Source organism: Chelonia mydas, chromosome 5 (genome assembly GCF_015237465.2).
Source record: "Chelonia mydas isolate rCheMyd1 chromosome 5, rCheMyd1.pri.v2, whole genome shotgun sequence".
Classification (NCBI taxonomy): domain Eukaryota; kingdom Metazoa; phylum Chordata; order Testudines; family Cheloniidae; genus Chelonia; species Chelonia mydas.
Genome location: NC_051245.2, coordinates 5,983,875 through 6,007,017, shown reverse-complemented (window position 1 = coordinate 6,007,017; position 23,143 = coordinate 5,983,875). Strand labels below are relative to the sequence as shown.

The following is a 23,143-nucleotide window of genomic DNA, read 5'->3' as shown; positions in this document are numbered from 1 at the left end:
GTACGTCTATGCACCGGTATAAGGGGCACTGCCAGCTCCCCCGACCCTCAGTTCCTTCTTGCCGGAAACTCCGACAGTGGGGAAGGAGGGCGGGTCTTGGAATGGACATGAGTAACACATCTCGAAGAACAGCAGTTATGAACAGGTAACTGTCTTTTCTTCTTCGAGTGCTTGTTCATGTCCATTCCATTGTAGGTGTCTCCGAAGCAGTACCATGGGAGGCGGGTAGGAGTTCATGGATTTGTTGATTGCAACACAGTTCTGATGAAGCCAGCGTCATCTCTGGCCTGCTGAGTGATGGCATAATGCGTCGTGAACGTATGTACCAAAGACCGCGTCGTGGCCCTGCAGTTATCCTGGATAGGGATGTGCTCCGGGAAGGCAGCCAAAGATGCCTGCGCCCTAGTTGAGTGAGCCTTCACTATCGGTAGAGGCACAGCCTGCGCCAACTCATAACAAGTGCGGATGCAGGTGGTGATCCCATTCAAAATCCTCTGAGAAGACTCCAGAAGGCTCTTCATCCTGTCAGCAACTGCAATAAAGAGCTAGGTCAATCTATGGAAGGGCTTGGTGCGCTCCAGGTAGAATGTCAGGGCGTGCCAGAAATCCAGAGTATGCAGCCGCCTTTCCTCATTGGGCCAGTGCGGCTTAGGACAGAACACCGGGAGGAAGATATCCTGGTTGACATAGGAATGCGACACCACATTACGCAGGAAAGCTGGATAGGGCCGCAGCTGGACCTTGTCTTTGTAGAACAGCACGTACGGTGGCTCCGATGTGAGGGCTCCGATCTTGGATATATGCCTCGCTGAGGTAAGTGCAACCTTCCACAACAAATGAGAAAGGGAACAAGAAGCCATGGGCTCCAAGGGGAAACCCGTTAGCCTGGAGAGGACTGGGATGAGGACCCATTGTTAGACCCGCAATAGAGGTTTTCCTATGGGATGGGGAGCAGGCAGTGTTGGTATATAATACTTTAAATGCTCTTTATTGATTACAAAACAAACTTATTTACTTTACATTTACACCCCAAACATACTATACCAGAGTCCAAAGTTCAGAACAGTCCCGATAGCCAGCCGAGATTTCTTTTGATCATAAGATTATAAAATGGGTGTGGGTGGGGGGGGGAGAGGGTGAAAACCACATCTATAGCCACACAGGGCTTTGGATTAATAAATGACTTCGATTTGCAGAAGTCAGAGGTAACCATTTATAGTTCATTTTGTTGCATCATCGGTTTTTTGCCTTTGTTTACTAGGCCTTTTACTGACTCAATTTTAAAGAGACAATTCTGGGTGGGCCACCATAATCCAAGGCATGCCATTTCCTCCAATTGTTATAAAATTTTATATTAGTCCAGCTGGTGGTGTTTCCTTTTCTACTGATTTTCCTTATTTTTCTCAGTACATAAGATTGGTTTTGGACAAATAGTTCTAATAGTCCTTGATCTTAAGTTCTTTCTTTGGTTGCCAACTTGCAACACACATATTTATGTCAAACATGTGTCATTAATACCAGGCCTCAAGGACCTATAACATATTACATAGATATATTAATATATATATCCCAACATTCCCCCTCTTGATACAATAATTAATGGCATTAATCATGTATTACTTTATAATTTTGCAAGCAATTTAATTTTATATATTACTTGCTCCAAAACTTCTTGCTTTTTTATTTGGCAGTATAAACATAGCCTAATAAAGGTTAACAAAATTATTCATGCAAATAATATTACAATAGGATGTAGCATAAAATATAGAAGAACTGTGAAACTAGGAGACCATGTTTTAAAAATATAATACCAATGAGAAATTGCCCCCCAAAATTTAAATTTTAATATTTGGCCATTGTGGATTAAAATGCTTATTTTTTCTGTTCGTTTGTTTTTTTATTTTGTCCCATGAATAGTCAAATGTATTTTTTTTTATTTATACCTTTATTCTAGAGGTGCTTATATATATATATATAGACACACATACACACACACACGCCCCTAAATTTTTTCAAATATTAAAAAAACATAAAAGCCAAAAACCATATTTATGCCCTTTTTGAATTATAAGGATTCTTAACATTGAAGCCAGTCCGATGCTTCCGGCTGTATTATTTTAAATACTTACACTAACTGTTTTTATCTTCACTTGAGCTCCGGTATTATTTTTTTCTTTCTAAAATATAATGCACACAACACAATTTTTTACTACCCCACTCTCTACCTGTTTTCTTTTATTCTTTGCGTTTTTTTGATTTATTAGTACGTTTTCCATTGTACTTATTAATATCTACTTCCCTCAATTTCAAATACCTCCAAGCAATATTTCGAATTACATTTACTTTTTTCTGGGGTTTATTTTGATTATTCCACCCTCTATTTCCTTAGAACGGGGTGTTTTGTCCTTTACCACGGCCTTTTTTTTCTTTTTTTTAACAGTATTCTGATTTATAAGCACTTTCATTTGAATATGCTATTGCTTTAATAAAAGATACTTTGGGTTTTAATTCTTTTACCTGGCTTTCCCCTTGTATTATTTGTTGGCATACTATCCAGTGCTCCAGTGCATCCATAACAGTTAACTTCTCATCCTAGGCTGCTTGGTTTACCAAATTAGTAGATATTGCTAATACATTTTTGTTCAATCCTTAAAACACATTATTTCAAAATTCCAACTGATTCAAATCAACTGCCATCAAAGAATTAGCTGTGACATGTCTGGCGACCTTCGCCCTGGGATTAGTCACCAGTTGTATTTTTTCAGCCAATAATTTTAATGTTATTTTTTTTAACAGGTAATTTCTCGGTGAATTTTCAGGCTTTATGTAATCTGCCCTGGATAACGCCTTTATGGGTCTTTGACCTCTCTCTTTTTCTAACAGCATAATAAATTGAGGTATTAGTTGGTGTGCTTCTGGCTGCCTGTCCAAAGCATTTTTCGCTAGATCTACTGCCTATTTAATCTCTCCAGTGGTAGCTGCCCTGATTAACCTATAAGATTTACTTATATTTAAATTTTCTGTTCCTCCTAACTCTGCCCACTGTACTAGCCATGTAGCTAAATTTTTTATATTTACTGGGCCTAATTACTTTACCATCAACTGTAAGTCTGACGAACTCGTAGGAATTATTTATGTTTGCTCTGACTGTATTTTCCCGGCTGCACTCTTAATGGTTGATCTATTACTGCTACAGACTTTTCTGGCTTAGGCTTTCCCAGCCAGTTTCTTATTTTTTTTCTAAACTTAGTATAAAGTCCCTCTCAAGGTTGGTCAAATTCCCTTTTCTCCTGACCTCCTCACAGATCCTTTTCATACCAAATATTATTGGAATTCAAATAAAAAAAACCCACAATTTTTTTTGACACACAACTGCAACTTGCAGCTTCTGTATTTTTACTTTCTTTTTTAATGCTGCTATAGTTTTCTAGCACCAACTTGAGAAATGCTTCCCATCTCTTCTTCCTTTTTCTTAGTTAAATTTTGAATTAACTGTTTCATTTTTATTACTTGATGGTCTAATTCATTTTTGTCTGCTTTAATCTTTTTTCAATCCATCATTCTTTTAAAAAAATATTATTTTGTTTTCCCATTTGTTTTAACTGAGTTTGCATTATTTGCGCCTGCCTCACTTCCTGCTCCAAATTTTTCTGGCAAGTTTTAAAATTCTCTTTTAATGTTTGTAACTTTGCACAGACTTCCCCCTACATGCAATTGCCTTTTTTACAACTTGCCACTACAGCCATACTATGGCCGTTTGCTTTTTACTGGCATTAGGCTTGTACAGCTGTACATATTTCTTAAACATGTTTTTTAAGATATCAAATATTACATCTGGTTCCACTGTACCTTCCATTGAAGGGCATGTCCCAAATGCAATAATCTCCTTCTCTAACACAGAAGGGGCTTTAACTTTAGTCCACCGGGGTGCCTCTTCCACCCCTTTACTTCTCTTCTTAAACAACGTTTTAAACATTATTATACCGAGTGTTTTTGTTATTTTTTCACACTTTTTTTTCTCACAAATTTTTTAAATAAGAAGTTACCAGTATTAGTCTTAAATAAGGACTCCCCCAACGCTTTAAGACCCCGTCTCAAAATCTGGCACTCCTTAATATCTCTCCCCACTCCACATTCTCCACCATATGTTAGACCTGCAATAGAGGTCTCCCTACGGGATGGGGAGCTGGCAGATACCGGACACAGCATTGGTATATAATACTCTAAATACCCTTTATTCATTACAAAAGAAATGTAGGAACCATCTGTGACTGTGGAATATCAATATGTGAAAGTAAGCGTCTTTCAAATCAAGGGCAGCATACTAGTTTCCCGGATCCAGGGAAGGAATGATGGAGGCCAGGGAGACCATGCAAAACTTCAACTTCTTGAGGTTCCTCAGGTCAAGGATAGGCTGTAGACCCCCTTTGGCCTTAAAAAATAATGGGAATAAAACCCTTTGCCCCTTAAATGCAGCAGGACTTCCTCCATGGCTCTCACCCGCAGAAGGCCTTGGACCTCCTGAGCGAGCAAATTCTCGTGAGAAGGGTACCTGAAGAGGGATGGGGAGAGGGGTGAGGGGATAGAAATAAACTGTAGGGTATATCCCTGATACTGTGCTGAGGACCCACTGGTCCGATGCTACAGAGGCCCAGGCACGGAGGAAGAGGGACAGGTGGTTGGAAAATAACAGGAGAGCAGGATCCAGGACACAAGCTGGAAGGTTGCCCTCGAGCGCCCCTCAGAATGTCTGCTTCCCATTCGGTTGGTTCCGGGTGGAGCTCGAGTGAGCAGAGGATGCCGGCTCGTGGCCTTGCCGGCGCTTATTGCCCTTGCCCTTCTTATGGACGGGCTCTGGCTGGGGTTGGCTCCCGAACCTATGGGTCTGTTGCAGCTTAAACCGCTTCTCTGCCGGCCCCAGCATGTACAAGCCCAGGGTAAGCAAGGTAGCCCTAGAGTCTTTCAGGCCTGGCCATTTACTGTCTGTTTGCTCGGAGAACAGTGCCAGGCCATTGAACGGGAGGTCCTGAATGGACAGCTGAACCTCAGTCAAAAGGCCTGATGACAGCAACCAGGACGCTCACCTCATCAAAATGGCAGAGGCCATGGTTCAGGCTGCAGAGTCTGCCACATCTGAGGCCACTTGGAAGGGGGCCCTAGCCACCACCCTGCCCTCATTGAGGATAACCAAGAATTCCTTCCTGGGTTCCTCTGGCAGCAAGTCTGACAATTTGGCCATGGACTGCCAGATATTACAATTATAGCAGCCAAGCAAGGCCTGATGGTTGGCCACTCTCAGCTGGAGGCTGGACATAGTATACATTTTGCTACCAAAGAGATGGAGCCTCTTTGCCTCCTTGTTCTTAGGCGTCAATCCCGGTTGGCCCTGTCTGTTGTGCTCATTGGCTGCTGATACAAGCAGGGAGCTTGAGGCAGGATGGGTATGAAGATATTCATACCCCTTAGAGGGGACGTAGTATTTTCGCTCTGCCTGCTTGGAGATTGGGGGCAGGGAGGAAGGTGTCTGCCACAGGACCTTAGCGATTTTCACCACTCCCTCATGCACTGACAATGCCACCCTGGCGGGGGTTGCCACACTCAGTACATCAAACAGGAAGTCCAAGCGCTCTGCCAGCTCCTTGGCTTCCAGCCCCAGGTTTGAGGCGACCCTCTTCAAGAGCTCCTGGTGACCCTTCGCATCGTCCTGGGGAACTCGGTGAGAGGGCCCCGCTTCTGCCTCATCAGGCGAAGATGATGATGAGGCAGGTACAGGTGGGTCTACCAACTCTGCCGCTTCTGCCATGGGACCCTCAGCCAAGGATGGCTGATCCTGGGGAACCTGCTCTGACTTCGCGGCCGAGTCAGGGGGCAGGCGGGAGACTGTCACTGACCATTTGTCAGATGCCCCCGAGGCCAACCTATGCCCCAGCGATAGTTGGGGAAATCCCCAGGGGTTCCAGAGTTGCCAAGGGGCAGGCCATTGGCATTGGGGCCAAGCTGCCACTGGTGGCCCAGCGGGGAATTCCGGTGCCCCTGATGGGTGGCCCTTGCCCCCGGGCAGGATCTCCTCCTTGCTGTTGGGGATGTGTCTAGGGAACAAGGACGGTGCCGAGGCCATCTGTATATCCAGATTCTGTCAGCTCTGGCCCCGGTCCTCTGTTGAGGATCTGTACAAGGGTGGTGGCTCTCGGTGCCGCGATCCTGGTGACTGCTGGCAGCGTTTGGTGGATTGGCAACAGTATCGATCGACGCTTTAAGCTCAGCGAGCAATGCTGCTCCATCGAGTGGGAGCGGGAATGTGAGCGAGTAGACCGCCGTGTTGAAGACCATACCGGTGAGCCATACCAGCGGTCTGGCGACGGGACTCCGGGGACCGGCCTTTCGACCCTTCAGAGCAGTGCCGTGAGCTGGGAGAGCAGCTCGTGCACTCCCAGCACCGAGGATGTGGGGCCTCGAGTCTGAAGAATGCTGCCTGGAGTCCGGGGACTGACGCCAGGAACTGTGGCAGGAAAGTCAACCCGCGTCCGGGTGCTGTGTTCGAGTGCTGACGGACCACCCTCTGCAGCAAGGAACGGTTCCACACTGATGGGGACTGTTGAAAGGGTCCCAAGTCAGATTAATCCCTGGGATAGAGCACCTTCGTGGCCAGCGCTGGCAGAGACAGAATGTCCTTCGTGAGCTGAAAGGCCTCCGGCGTGTATGGCACTTCTAGGTGCCGAGTGCCTCTGCCGTTCTCCAGGGTGGCGAGCGGGAGTTGGCTCCAGTCTGAGGCCGGTGCTGCCGGCGTGCTCTGCACCGAGACCGTGGTGCTAGGAGGTCTGAAGCTCTTGCTAATGCAACACTTGTCACTGTGGGTTTCCCCATAGCACTTCAAACAGCATCTATGGGGATCACTGACTGGCATGGGTTTCTTGCAACAGACACAAAGTTTGAAGCCCAGGGACCGGGGCATGCCCCATCCCTAGGCTAAGTCGCGCTCGGGACTAACAAACTAACACTAAGTCTACACTAAGGAACTATAAAACTAACAAATTTCTAACAACTATATACAGAAAGTTCACAACTAGGCACAGTTGAGAGGAGTCAGCTTGCCAAGGCAAGGAGACATTCCAGCACCATCATTGCCGGTAAGAAAAAACTAAGGGTGGGGGGAGCCGGCAGAACCCTTTACACCGCAACATACGCACACCACTCCAGAGGGCGCCAGAGCTGGCCCCCTACGGATACCACTGAGGGAAAAACGTCGGGCACCAGAGCACGGGGGGAGCACACACGCCTACAATGGAATGGACATGAGCAAGCACTCGAAGAAGAACCTGAATAAATGAATATACATGTGAGCTAGAAGGATATTGTAAATATACTGTGAGAAAAGCAACACAGGTCTATTGAGGTAAAGGGATCTCTAGAAAGAAAGTAGGCCCCTTAATAAATGAGGAAAGATTAAAATGATGATTCTAAAATGGCTGTGCTACTGAACATTTTAAAATCCATTCTAGTAGGTAAAATAAAGAAAAGACATATTGAAAACTAGAAACTAATGAAGACCTTGTTCGTATACAATACTTGTTGATAAAAGGCTGATAAAGGGAGGTCTTAGAAAAAATTAAAACATACAAATCCATAGGTCTGAAGTACATACAGTCCAGGGCAAAAGGGAATTACCTAATGAACTTTTGAAACTACTGGTAATTATTTATGAAGAGCCATGAAGAACTGAGGTGGTCCTGAAAGACAGCACTTTAATTACAACTGCAGGTTTGTAAATACCTCAAGGATGGAGAAAGAATAGAGAGGCAATAGTTATGGGAAGGAAGTATTCAGCCTGGAAAAATGAAAGCTAATACATATGGGTGGGGGAGAGAATAATTAAAAAACAGATACTGGGATGAAGGTACGTAGACCTAAGGAACGATAGCAGACAATAAACTAGACATAAGCTTGCAAGCTGACATGCAGCCAAAAAGAACCAATATGATTCAGGGCCACACATGCTGTCCTTTAAATGGTACAAGAAGTAATGGAATGAAAGTGAGCAATGGGAAATTTAGGCTGATAATCAGGAAATAAATCCTTAAGAATGGGATCATACTAATATTCATAATAGTTCACATTTATCTAACACTTTACATCTTCAAAGTGCTTTGCAAATACGAACTAATTAATTTATTAGCCTTCCCTTAGGTGAAATGAAACTTTCAACTCCCGAATCTCTAAAAAGCGAAGTTTGAAAAACCACTGGAAAAAACACAGTAGGGAACAATTTGCCCCGGCTGAAAGTATGGATTAGATGCCCTATATGGACTTTTTCATCTCTAGTTTTTACCATTCTTATATAGAAGGGAAAGGGCTGTGCATACCATACAATATTACATGGAAGTCCTGGCTGGGATGATTTAGTTGGGGTTGGTCCTGCTTTCAGCAGGGGGTTGGACTAGATGACCTTTTGAGGTCTCTTCTACCCCTGATATTCTATGATTCTATGAAAGCCAGATTCACTACAGTGACATATCACCAGCTGTCTCCTTTGTCTAAACACAGAGAGATCTATATACCTAGGAAAAAGGAAAAAAGCGAGACTTAAAAATGGTTAGATAAGTGAAGTGGCCAACCTAACAGAGGAGAACCTAACGGACAGCTTTGTTTTCTGGCCTAAAGGCAAGAATATTTAGAAGAGTGATTTTTGCAGTCCAATGCCTCTTAACTAGGCAAGCTGTTTGGATTTTAGTATGTACTGACATAGCTGCTGGTGACACCAACATACACTATTGACTGTTGGAAAGACACAAAACTGGAGGATTGCCTTGTCTGTTTGAAGTCGAGGAATATTCTTGCTGCTAGAGCTAAAGAAGTTCTGTGAAAGGGCTCACAAACACGTATTGTATCGAAATACTGAAGGAAAAATTAAGCAACATCAACAGAAATCACTGACTATAGGAGAAAAATAACAAGGAAGTAATAAGTCAGCAACTGTACATGCAGACCCAGCTCACTCAGTAGCTTTTCCCAAGAGTTACGGAAGGACCTAAGATTCGGTGATGCAACCAAGTAAAAGCAGCCATGCTCTCCATCCTAAACACATTGCAGGGAGAAGGGAAGCTAGGTAATTTAGGAAGGTTACTCTCCACTTTAGCTGAGGCCTCCAAACACAGTACAGTTTATAATGTTAATGGTTAATGAGAGTAGTAAGGTCATTCTGATATGATCTTGCAGAAGCTAGATGTTCAGAGGGGAAACAATCTGAATACACCCTGGGGTTTTGCCACTGACAGAGGAAAAAGAGAAGGGGCCTTTTCAACAGGCACCAAATGGAGCAGATTGCTTGGGTTCACTCGTTTCTCATTTTAGCCTCACTCAAACAAAAGTCTGAGGAATTTAACAATGAAGAGAGTAGTTATCAGTGGTTCAGTCAAGCTGGAAGGGCATATCAAGTGGAGTCCCGCAGGAATCAGTTCTGGGTCCGGTTCTGGTCAGTATCTTCATCAATGGTTGAGATAATGGCACAGAGACAATACCAAGCTGGGAGAGGTTGCAAGTGCTTTGGAGGATAGGATTAAAACTCAAAATGATCTGAACAAACTGAAGAAATGGTCTGAAGTAAATAGGAGGAAATTCAACAAGGACAAATGCGAAGTATTCCATTTAGGAAGGAACAATCAGTTGCACATGTACAAAATGGGAAATGACTGCCTAGGAAAGGGATCTGGGGGTCATAGTGGATCACAAGCTAAATATCAGTCAACAGTGTAACACTGTTGCAAAAAAAAAAAAAAAAAAAAAAAAAAAGCAAACATCATTCTGGGCTGTATTAGCAGGAGTGTTGTAAGCAAGACAAGCAGCAAGACACTACTCCGCACTGATTAGGCCTTGACTGGAGTATTGTGTCCAGTTCTGGGCGCCACATTTCAGGAAAGATGTGGACAAACTGGAGAAAGTCCAGAGAAGAGCAACAAAAATGATTCCATGTCTAGAAAACATGACCTATAAGGGAACATTGAAAAAATTGGGTTGGTTTAGTCTGGCTAAGAGAAGACTGAGGGGGAACCTGATAACGGTTTTCAAATACAAGGAGGAGGGAGTAAATTGTTCTCCTTAATCGCTGAGAATAGGACAAGAAGAAATGGTCTTAAATTGTAGCAAGGTGGTGTAAGTTGGATATTAGGAAAAACTTCCTAACTGTGAGGGTGGTTAAGTACTGGAATAAACTGCCTAGGGAGGTTGTGGAATCTCCATCATTGGAGATTTTTGAAAGCACGTTAGACAAACACCTGTCAGGGATGGTCTAGAGTGCAGGAGACTGGACTAAATGACCTCTCGAGGTCCCTTTCAGTCCTACAATTCTATGATTCTAAGACTAGGGGCACATCTACATTACTGCTTAAGTGGATCTAACTTATGTCACTCAGGGGTGTGAAAAAGACACCCCCTGAGCAACACACGTTACAGCAACCTACGCGCAGTCCACACTGGCACTGTGTCAGCTGCATACGCTCTCCTGCCGACAGAGCTGCCACCTCTTGTGGAGGTGGAGTAATTATGCCGACGGGAGAGTGCTCTCCCATCAGCACACAGCGTCTTCATCAGATACGCTGCAGGCTGTGCCGACGTAGCGCTTCTAGTGTAGACCTGCCGGAAGACTGCTGCGGAAACTGATGCGACAGTTATATGTGGGAGTGGAAATACTATCAGGCTGATGTGCAAGGTCTCCAGATATATTCTGTGGACCCAGGTGTGAAGGGCACATGCATGGCGATCATTACTACTAATTACAACAGAGCCCAGAAGACCCAGCCAGGATTGAGACTCCACTGTGCTAGTGATGTACCAGACAAACAGCCCCTGTCCCAAAGAATTTACAGCCCAAACCGACAACACAGACAAAAGTGGGGAGAAAATTAGTACAAGTTTTAAAATTTACCAGTTAAAAAGTTGCCACATGAATGTGGTTCTGTGTTCACTAACCAAGCCTGGATATTTTGTGGCGCATAACACCACACACAAATATGTAGTTCTTAGAACAATCAAATCTCATGCCTCAGGATGTCATCTGATTGTTTTCTTTCCCCATCCCCAGAGAGCACTGTTCAGCTAGCTAAGGGCACTGCAGCAGGAGATCAAGAGTTTGCCTTCCATTGAAGCATAAGGTACTGGCCACGGTCCAGAAAAGATTCCAGACTTGATGGACTGAAGGTCTGAACCTACACGGCAAATCCCATATTTCTTCCAGACATAGTCCCCTATTGGAATATCTATATCTTTGGTTTTATTTTTGCTTAGAAATATGTTATCTGTCCCTAATGAAAGACTAAAATCTGAAGCAAGGAAGTCAGTGTATGCCACGTGACCAGTTCAGTTACAGCTGGCATGAACTAGTGGTGGTGAGCATGGAGGAAGACAAGAACCTTGTAGATTCCATACACGGATGTAATTAGAAAATGGAGCTTAAGTGCGTGTGTGTTAAAGGAGCCCAAACATGTAACAGAGGGATGCCAATTAAAAAGGTACTAAAAACAGAAGACTTCAACTTCAGTGATTAGTGCTCGGTAATTTGCCTTGTGATAAATAAGCTATCCAACTCAGTAAATAGACCCACGGTTGTTCTACAGTCTGAAAGCTCTTTTCTTAACTTTTTCTGGTGCTTCAATAAAAACGCCAAAGCAGTAAGTCAAACTTTGCCATGCACCTCCATGTCCTAGGTGCCAGCATCTCCATGAGACATTTGCTCAAAAGGAGGGTGTGGGGGCAGATAACTTCTTCAACTGCCAGGCCAGCAGAGACAGCATGTAATTTTACTAACTGAAGCAGAATGAGAGGGATGAGGGGAGAAGCCAGGATTTTTTGGAGGCATGTGGATAGGAAGATAATTCCTGGGAATACCCTTATCCAAGAGGAAAAAAACCCTCCAAATAATGTGAAAAAATCTCAATTTCACCACTGCAGTACTTCTAGAACAAAAGAAAAGAACGAATGATGGTTAAAAATAAATAAAAAGGAAAACCATCAGTGAAAATTGCTCCTGAAACTTTGCAGAATTGTTATGGCTTTCTCTTGCTTAAATTGATTGGTGTAGCGATGTTATAAAATGACTATTAGGATTCATTGTGCACAACAGAAAGTGCTGAAATGTCAGCTGACTATACAGCAAAAGTAATGGGTCCTGAACCCCGGTTAGTCAAAAATGATTTTGTTTCAAATTAGAAATTGATTTTTTTGGACACAAGCCCTTTATAGGCTTCCAACTTTTGTAGCTGTGCCTTGGAAGAGATTAACCTCAGCCACTGTTTGGGTCCAGTCTGATGATACCCTTTCAAAAGTTTCTTCACATGGTCTGCTTTTTAATGTTGGTACGGTCTTAACCAATAATACAAGCTATTTGTTCCTTTGAGAACTGCACCACGTTTTTTCTCATTTTGCCTTTTTTTAAGATTATTATTATTTTTATGCTGACACAAACTGGTTGACAAGTTCCAAAAAAAAAAAAAAAAAAAAAAAAAAAAAAAGCCAGCTCATAATTGAACGAAAGATTGTGTTAGGCTCTGCAGCGAAACCGCCAAACTGCTTCTATTCCCCACCCCCCTTCCTTCCCAAGAAAGACAGCTTTCTCCACATCGTAAGTGGAGATGCTAAGCTAAGAGCAGGACAGATTCTAGATGCAAAGACATCCTTGTGTGGAAAAATCCCAGGGTGTGATGGTGGTAGCCATTACTCAGAGAGGAAGAGAATGTGAAGATTACATCACAAAAAGCAAACCCCATCAAACTTATTCTCTGTTTGCTGGGAAAGCAGAAAAATTGCTGAAGTAATTCTTTCTGGGAATAAAGGCCTGAGGTTTTTTTGTCCCATGTTAGGGACCCCAACAAAATCACTTGCTGTTTGCTGGGCTTTCTACAACTTCTATTATATTTATCATAGCTACATTTTGGTTGTTTTAAACAATTTACAATCCGCTCCCTCTTCTTTGGGTTCTAACTGAACCACACATGAACACATGCCTATAATTACTAAATGCCATAAACAAACTCACATTACAAGACAGCATATGCTTCATCTTACCTCTTCTAGACCTGCCGGTTTCCTTCTTTCCATACATCCACATGGCTCCTTCCTCCACGTTTGCACTAAAGCCAACTGTTCTCCTCCCCAAGCTGCTCCCTCCACTGCTCCCTGGTGTTTTGCACGCTTTGCCTAGTGCCGGTGTTTTGGGAAGGCAATCTTCATACCTAGACACTGGAAAGCTGGAAGGGGTGAAAGGTCATGAGCTGTTAACATGTTGCACATTAGCACTGAACTGTTTGTGCAGTTTGTCTTGAAGCAGCAATGTGCTAGCTGTGCTGTGGCTTTGTTTATTTTCTCTAGCATTTTAATGCCAGAGCATGCTGGGTAGGGATCAAAATGTTAGCAAGTTACTTAAATGGGAGACTCCAGGGAATTCCCAGGCTCTCAACAACACAAAACGTTTCAGAACATGCACTTCAGTGACATTTTCATTGTAATTTAACAGTGCACATCCGCATGTTTAGTAAAGAATGTTTTAAGGTGTGTAAATGCACATATCTGACTCAGAAACTTACATGAGCGTTACCTCCCTACTTATAGCTAAATGGATTCTTTACAGGTGTTTCTATGAGAGAGACAAGGCTGGTGAGGCAATATATTCTGTTGGACCAACTTCTGCTGGTGAAAGAGACAAAGCTTTCGAACTTACACACAGCTCTTCTTAAGTGTTAGGGTACATGCTTTTCTCTGCAGCCATGTGGGCTGGAAACATACTCTTTTTAACAAAAACTGAGTTTCTCATGTAACTGCTTGACTCCAGGAGCTAGGGCTTTAAGGAAAATACCAAATATCCTGAGACTTATGATCGAATTGCAAGTGTGCTATGCCATTATCTAAATCATCATCAGTGATTTAGCAAATGGCATAGAGAGTACAGTTATAAAGTTTGCGGACAATACTAAATTGGGAGGGGCTGCAAGTGCTTTGGAGAATAGGATTATAATTCAAAATGATCTGGACAAACTGGAGAAATAGTCGGAAGTAAATAGGAGGAAATTCAATAAGGACAAATGCAAAGTGCTCCACTTAGGAAGGAACAGTCAGTTGCACACATACAAAATGGGAAATGACTGCCTAGGAAGGAGTACTGCAGAAAGGGATCTGGGGGTCACAGCGGACCACAAGCTAAATATGAGTCAACAGTGTAACTCTGTTGCAAAAAAACCTGAACATCATTCTGGGCTGTATTAGCAGGAGTGTTGTAAGCAAGACACGAGAAGTAATTCTTCTGCTCTACTCTGCGCTGATTAGGCCTCAGCTGTAGTGTTGCATCCAGTTCTGGGCACCACATTTCAGGAAAGATGCGGACAAATTGGAGAAAGTCCAGAGAAGAGCAACAAAAATGATTCAAGGTCTAGAAAACATGAGGGAAGATTAAAAAAAATTAGGTTTGTTTAGTCTAGAAAAGAGAAGACAGAGGGGAAATGATAACAGTTTTCAAGTACATAAAAGGTTATTGCAAGGAGGTGGGAGAAAAATTCTTGTTCTTAACCTCTGAGGACAGGACAAGAAGCAATGGGCTTAAATTGCAGCAAGGGAGGTTTAGGTTGGACATTAGGAAAAACTTTCTGTCAGGGTGATTAAGCACTGGAATACATTGCTTAGGGAGGTTGTGGAATCTCCATCATTGGGGACTTTTAAGAGCAGGTTAGACAAACATCTGTCAGGGATGGTCTAGATAATACTTAAGTCCTGCCATGAGTGCAGGGGATTGGACTAGATGACCTCTCGAGGCCCTTTCTAGTCCTATGATTCTATAAGGGAGCTGGGAAGCAAACCCATGTCAGGGGAACAAGTCTGGGAACAGGAGGGAAGCTAGGGCCAGGAAGAAAAGGTGCGGAGTGTCTGAAGTAGAAGGTGCAGGTGTCTTGGAAAAGTCAGGGCTCTCGGCAATAGAAGAGATGAAGCATGGGGAGCAGGAGATGAAAAGTCTGTGGAGGTTGTTGAGCAATAACTGAGAAAAGAGAGTTCTGACTGGGGGAGCCAGTGACTAGGGGCTCCAGGAACCTCATTAGCGCTGCAGGGCTGAGTTGCATGGGGTGGAGCTGGAGAAACAGAAATGCATGGTTTGCGCTAGGGAGGAAAAGGTGGCATTGAGGTTCAGGGAGCAAGTATTACTGTAGTCGCCACAGACACATGCAATTATGAATGGAATCATGGGAAAGGAGATGTCCAGGAGATCACCTCTCCTTTATTAAGAAGTGGTACACACTGCACAAGTGTATCAGAACCTCTGCTGTACGACCTGTGTGTGGGCAAATATGCTTTGAACAGATACTACAGAAATGGGAATATCATAAGAAATGTAACCATTTCTGCAGCATTCCCCTTGGTGAAATTCTTATGCATGCTTTCACCTTTTGCCTTGTCTATTGCAGGTTCTTTCTCGATACCCCCCTGCAGAACCAATTCTCCTCTGCCACCCAATCACTTCCAACTTCTGCCCTCAGTGATAAGCCTACTGCCTGTGATGGGGATGCCCACCTGGTGTAGCTGATTAGACCTGTGATTGACACACAGGATACAATTTGGAAGATGATGCATATGAAGCAATAGAATTCAGCTTATCTCCTCATACCTCTGCCGTGCTCGCAGATGTAAACATCAAGAAAATTTTAGTATTAAATCAATAGAATACACACACAGAGAAGATCTGTCGAGTATATAAGTGCCGTTTTACACAGACACCCCAAAGAATGTACACTTCAATAGTTTGGGATACAGTTTCTATGGAATACGCTATGCAAAATGAATTTGAACAATATTTGCATGTAAAAGATTATGCTACTGAATATAGTGTACATTAGGAAAAAAGGTGGATCTCCGATGTTTCCATCAGAAAATATCATCTAAATTAAAAGTTTCAAAATCAATGTGCTGTACCAGTCATTGTTTAATAGGGCCCTCCGTGTCTGTTGGACAATTAGTTCTCCTCCTGTATTATTAATGCAGAACATTATGTAATGGCTCATGACCTATAATAACTAGCTGAAGTGTTGGCTACAACTTCTCTGAATAACCTCCATTTACTTCAGGGCTTCTAACTACATGACCGCTAATAATGTTGCACAGTGGCTACTAAAATGTATGGCAGACTAAATTAGTATCTTATTCGAATTACATGGAATTAATCTACTAATTCCTGCAATATACAGTGTAGAACGGGTGGATTAGAACCCTAACTACTGATGAAAGGGCCTAAAAGACTCACTAGTTAAAAAGGTCTTTACAAAAATACAGATTATAGAGATATTTTCCCCTTGTGCTTCTGCATGATTAAGAGCATTTAAAGATATTTAAGGGGGCAGCCATTATTTGGATGTTTTCTGGGGTTTTTTAAATACATTTAATTAGAACCTACAAATCTTTTCTGAAGACAGGTTTCAGAGTAGGAGCCGTGTTAGTCTGTATCCGCAAAAAGAAAAGGAGGACTTGTGGCACCTTAGAGACTAACACATTTATTTGAGCATAAGCTTTCGTGAGCTACCGCTCACTTCATTGGATGCATGCAGTGGAAAATACAGTGGGGAGATTTTATATACACAGAGAACATGAAACAATGGGTGTTACCATATACACTGTAACGAGAGTGATCAGGTAACGTGGGCTATTATCAGCAGGAGAGAAAAAAAAAACCTTTTGTAGTGATAATCAAGGTGGGCCATTTCCAGCAGTTGACAAGAACGTGGAGGAGGGGGAGGGGCCGGGGCGGGGGGGGGGGAATAAACATGTGGAAATAGTTTTACTTTGTGTGATGACACATCCACTCCCAGTCTTTTATTCAAGCCTAATGTAATGGTGTCCAGTTTGTAAATTAATTCCAATTTAGCAGTCTCTCGTTGGAATCTGTTTTTAAAGCTTTTTGTTGACGAATTGCCACTTTTAGGTCTCTAATCGAGTGACCAGAGAGGTTGAAGTGTTCTCTGACTGGTTTTTGAATGTTATAATTCTTGACATCTGATCTGTGTCCATTTATTCTTTTATGTAGAGACTGTCTGGTTTGGCCAACGTACATGGCAGTGGGGCATTGCGGGCACCATTACATTAGGCTTGAATAAAGACTGGGAGTGGATGTGTCATTACACAAAGTAAAACTATTTCCCCATGTTTATTTCCCCCCCCGCCCCCCCCCCACCACTGTTCCTCACACGTTCTTGTCAACTGCTGGAAATGGCCCACCTTGATTATCATTACAAAAGGTTTTTTTTCTCTCCTGCTGGTAATGGCTCACCTTAACTGATCACTCTAATTACAGTGTGTATGGTAACACCCATTGTTTCATGTTCTCTGTGTATATAAAATCTTCCCACTGTATTTTCCACTGCATCCATCCGATGAAGTGAGCTGTAGCTCACGAAAGCTTATGCTCAAATAAATGTGTTAGTCTCTAAGGTGCCACAAGTACACCTTGTTCTTTTTTCTGAAGACAGTTACCCTTGAGTTGTAAATGACTGGGAGAAGGTTAATTTGCTGGTACAGTGTGATACTCTTTACATGGTGAGGTTAAACCTAGAATACCCAGTTGGGGTTTGGGTAACACTGTGCCAGAGGGAATTCAGAGAAGAGAAACAAAAAGGATTAGGACGTTGAAAAGGTTAATACAAAGAAACAATAAAATGCTTATAAAATAGCTTGGCTAAACAATGAATTGGGCTTTATTCCTTCAGTATTTAAAGGAATTCCTTTAGTCTTTAAAGTTTTGCTTGAGTAAGGACTGCAGAATCAAACCCTAAAAAGAGACGCACTGAACATCTATTTGAAAGGATGTAACCACCAAGGAGGAAGGGGAAGAGTGGTACAAGATAATATTAATAAGGAGCAATGTACTGAAATAAAACAAAGAGGATGTTAGGAAAAACTAACCTGTGACAGAGTTCCATGAGGCAGTGGAATAATCTGCCAAAGGAAGTGATGGAAGCCCCATACCTTAGGAAATTTCAAACTAGAAAATATACCAATGGGAACAATCCTGCACTGGCAGGGAGTCTAACTGACCTTATGGGTCCTCATCTATTTCCAGTTTATATGATACATCAGTACATCCAAGTGTAGCTTGATTAATATGACTTTGTACAGGACATAGTCATCTTCAATGAGCTTTATCATTACTACCTGAAACAGGACCACTGAGAAGTATGGCAAAAGAGGTTAAGGTACTTACTAAGCTACAGACTAATGCCAGAGCAGCCAACAAATTCTACCAAAAAAGGAAGAGACTCTTTCTCTCTTTTCTCACCTCCTAGCTTATGAATGCCTAAACTCTTCAAAAAGAAAAGGAGAACTTGTGGCACTTTAGAGACTAACACATTTATTTGAGCATAAGCTTTCGTGAGCTACAGCTCACTTCATTGGATGCTGTAGCTCACGAAAGCTTATGCTCAAATAAATGTGTTAGTCTCTAAGGTGCCACAAGTCCTCCTTTTCTTTTTGCAGATACAGACTATCACGGCTGCTACTCTGAAACCTGTAAACACTTCAAGAATAATAGGGAACACGTCCTGAACTTTTTTCCATTTTGTCTATGCCTCCTATCGCGATAGCCCTACTGAGCTTGAATGGCAAATTTTAAATGTCATTCAGGACCCACTGAATACTGCTAGTATTTGCATTCCTTAAAAAGTAAAAAAAAAAAAACAAAAAACATTAACCTTTTGTTTTATTGAATTAAAATGCCATGCAAATGCTGATGTAGCCTTCAGAGACCAAAATACTTTTACAAAGAAGAATAGCTGTCATTTATTAGACACAAAGAACAATTACTTGATAGGATGCTTTCTGACAAAAAGCAGATTGGTATTCTTATCATAGAAAAGGCATTGTAAAAAAAAAAAAAAAAAAAAAAAAAATCCAGCACAGACCTCTGAGACTTGAATAATTTAAAGCTGCATTTGGTGCAATTTAAATTTTTCTTTAGGGAGGCAAAGTTAAATACCTTTAATTTGTTCTAATTATTTCAAATTTGCAAGTTAATTATGGCTGATCATTAAATAACAAAAAGGACTATCGTCTCCATAGAGTTTTACCTCCTACCCTCTGCATTACTTAAGCTAGATTTTAGTATGCATGAATTAACTTTCTAAATAATCACACGGTTTGACTAAATGGCTCAGTAAAATGAGCTCTGATCCTCAGAATAAGCATTAATGGACATTAGAAAGGCTATTGGGAGCCATGTTACTTACATTATAAGTATTTTTAATGTGATCTTATTTACTAATCTTTATGTACTGTTCAAGTTAGGGCAGCATATAGATGCATTATTCTGCTTTAACAGAGGAAAATCACTTCTTCAAGACACTAAAATAAATGGTAGGTTTCAGAGTAACAGCCGTGTTAGTCTGTATTCGCAAAAAGAAAAGGAGTACTTGTGGCACCTTAGAGACTAACCAATTTATTTGAGCATAAGCTTTCGTGAGCTACAGCTCACTTCTCACGAAATCTTATACTCAAATAAATTGGTTAGTCTCTAAGGTGCCACAAGTACTCCTTTTCTTTTTACTAAAATAAATGTCCATTTAGAGCCAACTAAATTCATTTTTAAATAAGTACAGGGAACCTATGACAGAATTTAACTTGTTTTAGCTGCTCATGCTGATGAATCAATCTAACATAATGGTAGCCTTGCTCTCGAAATGGAACGTCACAGATCTGTTGAAGTGCTAAGCTTCCGAAGCAGCAAAGAAGCTCTAGTCCTAGCAACAGAGTGGCACTAACTATAAACCTCTTGGGTGTAAACAGGCTGAATCTGTTTCCTGTTCCATAGCCAGTGTTCAACTGACTGGTTCCCAGCCATCGATTTTGGAGTCTCGCCTTCTACTGAACTCTGACCTATACACACATTTTCCACTGCAGATCAGCAGTAGCCAGAGAACACAAGACTACACCGGGACCAGTCAGAAATCCACAAATGGGAGGCAATTCAACAGATGGCTGCCTTAATGTTACCCTGTTGAGTCCAGGGCTTGGGAGTTTAGCCATCAGTAAAGTAACAGATTGCATTGGGTGGTTTGTTCCAAAAGCAAACTCTGCAGTAATGTTGTTTTTCCACTCCGCAATTTCTATTTAAAGAACAAACACCAACAACTTTATTAATGGTGCAAGGGTGCAATTTGTTGCAATTACAATCTGACCAAGAATGTGTAACATTTAATGGTGCAAGAATGACAATCAGCACAAACAATACATATTTGATGCTGGAATCCCCTTAACCACTAAGGAAACTTAGCAATTCCCAGGTGGATAGCACCTTAGACATGGGAGTTAGATGCCCAAATACCTTTAAAACTTTAGCCCTAAGTCACTTGCAGAAGTCTGTGGTGAATCAGGGAACTGAGTCCAGGTCTCAAGTCTTAGACTAATGTCCCGATCACTGAACCATCTGGCCTCTCACGTGCTGTTGGGTCATGCCCACTGTCTCTGTCCAGAAGTAGCAAAAGGGTGGGCGGTAGAGGCTGAGGGAGAATGGGGGTAAATACCTCCATGCACGAAACCAGAGCAGTTCTGTGCTGAAGAGCAGGAGAGCTAAAAACAAGTGGGTGAGACGAATGATACTGGCCATTCAATCATGCAGGAGATAGTATTCTTAACAGAGGCCTAGGAAGCACTAGAGGGAGGAACTGTTCTGGAATACGGGGTGGATCATGCATTGCAGGTGGAGGGGAAATGCACAGAAGGAGCATACTCAGTGCAGTTTATTGTTGGTCAGTATGACCACCCTTGTGTTCCTAAGGGCTAAAGCAATCTGGTCACGAGTAGATTAATCGCATCAAAAACACGCTGTTAAAAACCTTGACGCTTTTTACCACAGAAACAGAAAAGTGTTTGAAAAAAATCTAAACTTAACTTTCTTGTTCTTTAAAAGACAGAAAAAACCTGGCTCTGGCAGAGACCTTGAAGACCACACTTAAGCCTAGAGTGAGTTTTCATGGCTGAATTATAAAACCTGGCATTTATGTAAGACACATGGGCATACTAATGACATGGGTGGGATCCAACGGCTGCTACAAAGAGGCAGGTATCCTCCTCCTAGAAATGCACATCCATCTCTACAGCTCAAGCCCATCTTTTTTCTCAGGTTTTTCCCTAGGGCAGGGACTGAGTATTTGTGGGGGGAGGAAGGAGTCATTATCCTGATAATTTTGTAACTGGGTATTTTGTAAGTTAATAGAAATCTAAAATAAAAATAGCATCATATCTTCTAAGAAGTAAGCTCCCCCCCCGCAAAAAATCACTCTAGGTATTGGTCACAGGTGCCGGCTTCTAATTTTCCCCAGGGGTGCTCAACCCCCACTCAGCCCCAGGCCTCACCCTCAATCCACCCCTTCCCCCAAAGCACCACCCGCACCCTGCCTCTCTCTGCTCTCACCCCACCTCTTCACACCCCTCCCCCTACTGCACCCCGTTCCCGCTCCTCCCCCTCCCTCCCAGCACCTCCTGCATGCTGCGGAACAGCTGATCCGCGGCAGGTGGGAGGCACTAGGAGGGAGGGAGGGGAAGGAGTTGATCAGCAGAGGCTGCAGGCGGGCGGGACTGGGGCTTGGGAGAGAAGATTGGCTGCCGGTGTGTACTAAGCACCTACTAATTTTTTTCTGTGGGTGCTTCAGCACTGGAGCACTCACGGAGTCAGCGCCTAAGATATCGGTTTCACGATAACCTGGATATCAACATTCATGCACATACATAATTAAAGGTAAAAAAGCTAAATGGCTCTTAAAATTATGCAGTTATGTCTTCCCTCCAAAGCCGTGTCCTGGTTTTGCTGTAAGTTAGTCATAGTTTGACTCCCTCTCAGCCTAATTGGCTGCCCTAAGAAACAATGAAATGATCTCTGATAATTTCTCTCCTTTTCTGCCGCCAGAGAGTGAATCCAAAAGAAAATTCCAACACAAAGCTTTTGATACAGTCATGTAGAAATGACCACAGAAGGCAGGCTGGTAAAGCTCTGGCAGGACAAAATGCTGCAATTGTGTGTGTGGCCTTTTTTATAGAGCAGAGTAGAGCAGCTGTCTTTCTAGCAAGCAGCGCTGTCAGCCTTCACAAAAGAAAGTCATGTAAATGTCAAGTCACAGGTATAAAAACAATCCTTCAATACAGCCTCTGTATATCTGAAAAGCCTGCCTAGCTCTCAACAGCGAAAGCACCATAAGGAATGATGCAAAAGCCTGTTTAGGACAAAACAAAGTTTTTGAACTAAATCCAAACTTCTACAGTTCTTGATCAAACAGCATAACCCTTATGGGTAAGATGAAAACCATACATCTGCACGCCATTTTGGTGCCTTATCCAAAAATCACTTTCAAGTGGCTCCGAGGCAGCCTCATCCACTACACACCCCTCAAAATGCCATATGCAAACTATTACCTAACCAAACATCCTGGATTGTATTCCAATTCGGTCTTGAAGAAGGTCTCTGAAAACAATACATCCCCTTATTACCTTGGTCCAAACAGAACAAAGGGCTTTACCATAGTGCTGCTACCATTGCAAACGAAGCTGGTAAAATAATGCTCAAAACTTAGTGAGTCTTTTCAGAAGTGCAAGCACCCATCAGCACGGTGCAAGACCCCTTCTGTTTTCATGTACTTTATAAAACAGTAAGTATATACACACCAGCTCCTCCAGAAGAGTGTTAAAACAGGTGCACAGCTGTTGATAGCAGTACCTCTCAGAAAATGAAGAGCTATTTTGAAACCACTCTTTCTGCCAGTGGGTTACATGACAGAACAACCATTCACTGAAGATAAATGTGAATGTAACAGAAAGGGGTGGACAATAAGACTGAAAAACAAGATCTGATAGCATCCTCCAAGTAAGATATTTTTAAAGAGATCCATAATTAAAGCAATTGATGCTTAGGATCTGCCCTGTTGTACACAGGTACTGCAGGCTGTGGAATGTGCAAAGAATCATAGAATCAAAGAAGATTAGGGTAGGAAGAGACCTCAGGAGGTTCATCTAGTTCAATCCCCTGCTCAAAGCAGGACCAACACCAACGAAATCATCCCAGCCAGGGCTTTGTCAAGCCGGGCCTTAAAAACTTCTAAGGATGGAGATTCCTCCAAAGAAACCGACTTGGAGTGAATCCTAT

General features: G+C 42.6%; 1 protein-coding gene across 8 annotated transcripts in view; it reads right to left on the bottom strand.

The window, feature by feature from the left end:
* The window catches only part of KIAA1328 (KIAA1328 ortholog), a 265,733-nt gene that overhangs the window by 46,301 nt on the left and 196,289 nt on the right, over positions 1 to 23,143 (bottom strand). For all 8 annotated transcript variants that reach the window (XM_037902428.2, XM_043547687.1, XM_037902429.2 and 5 more), the window contains one exon: positions 13,054 to 13,235. In XM_037902428.2, the coding sequence (XP_037758356.1) occupies positions 13,054 to 13,235 (182 nt within the window). The remainder of the gene's footprint in view (positions 1 to 13,053; positions 13,236 to 23,143) is intronic.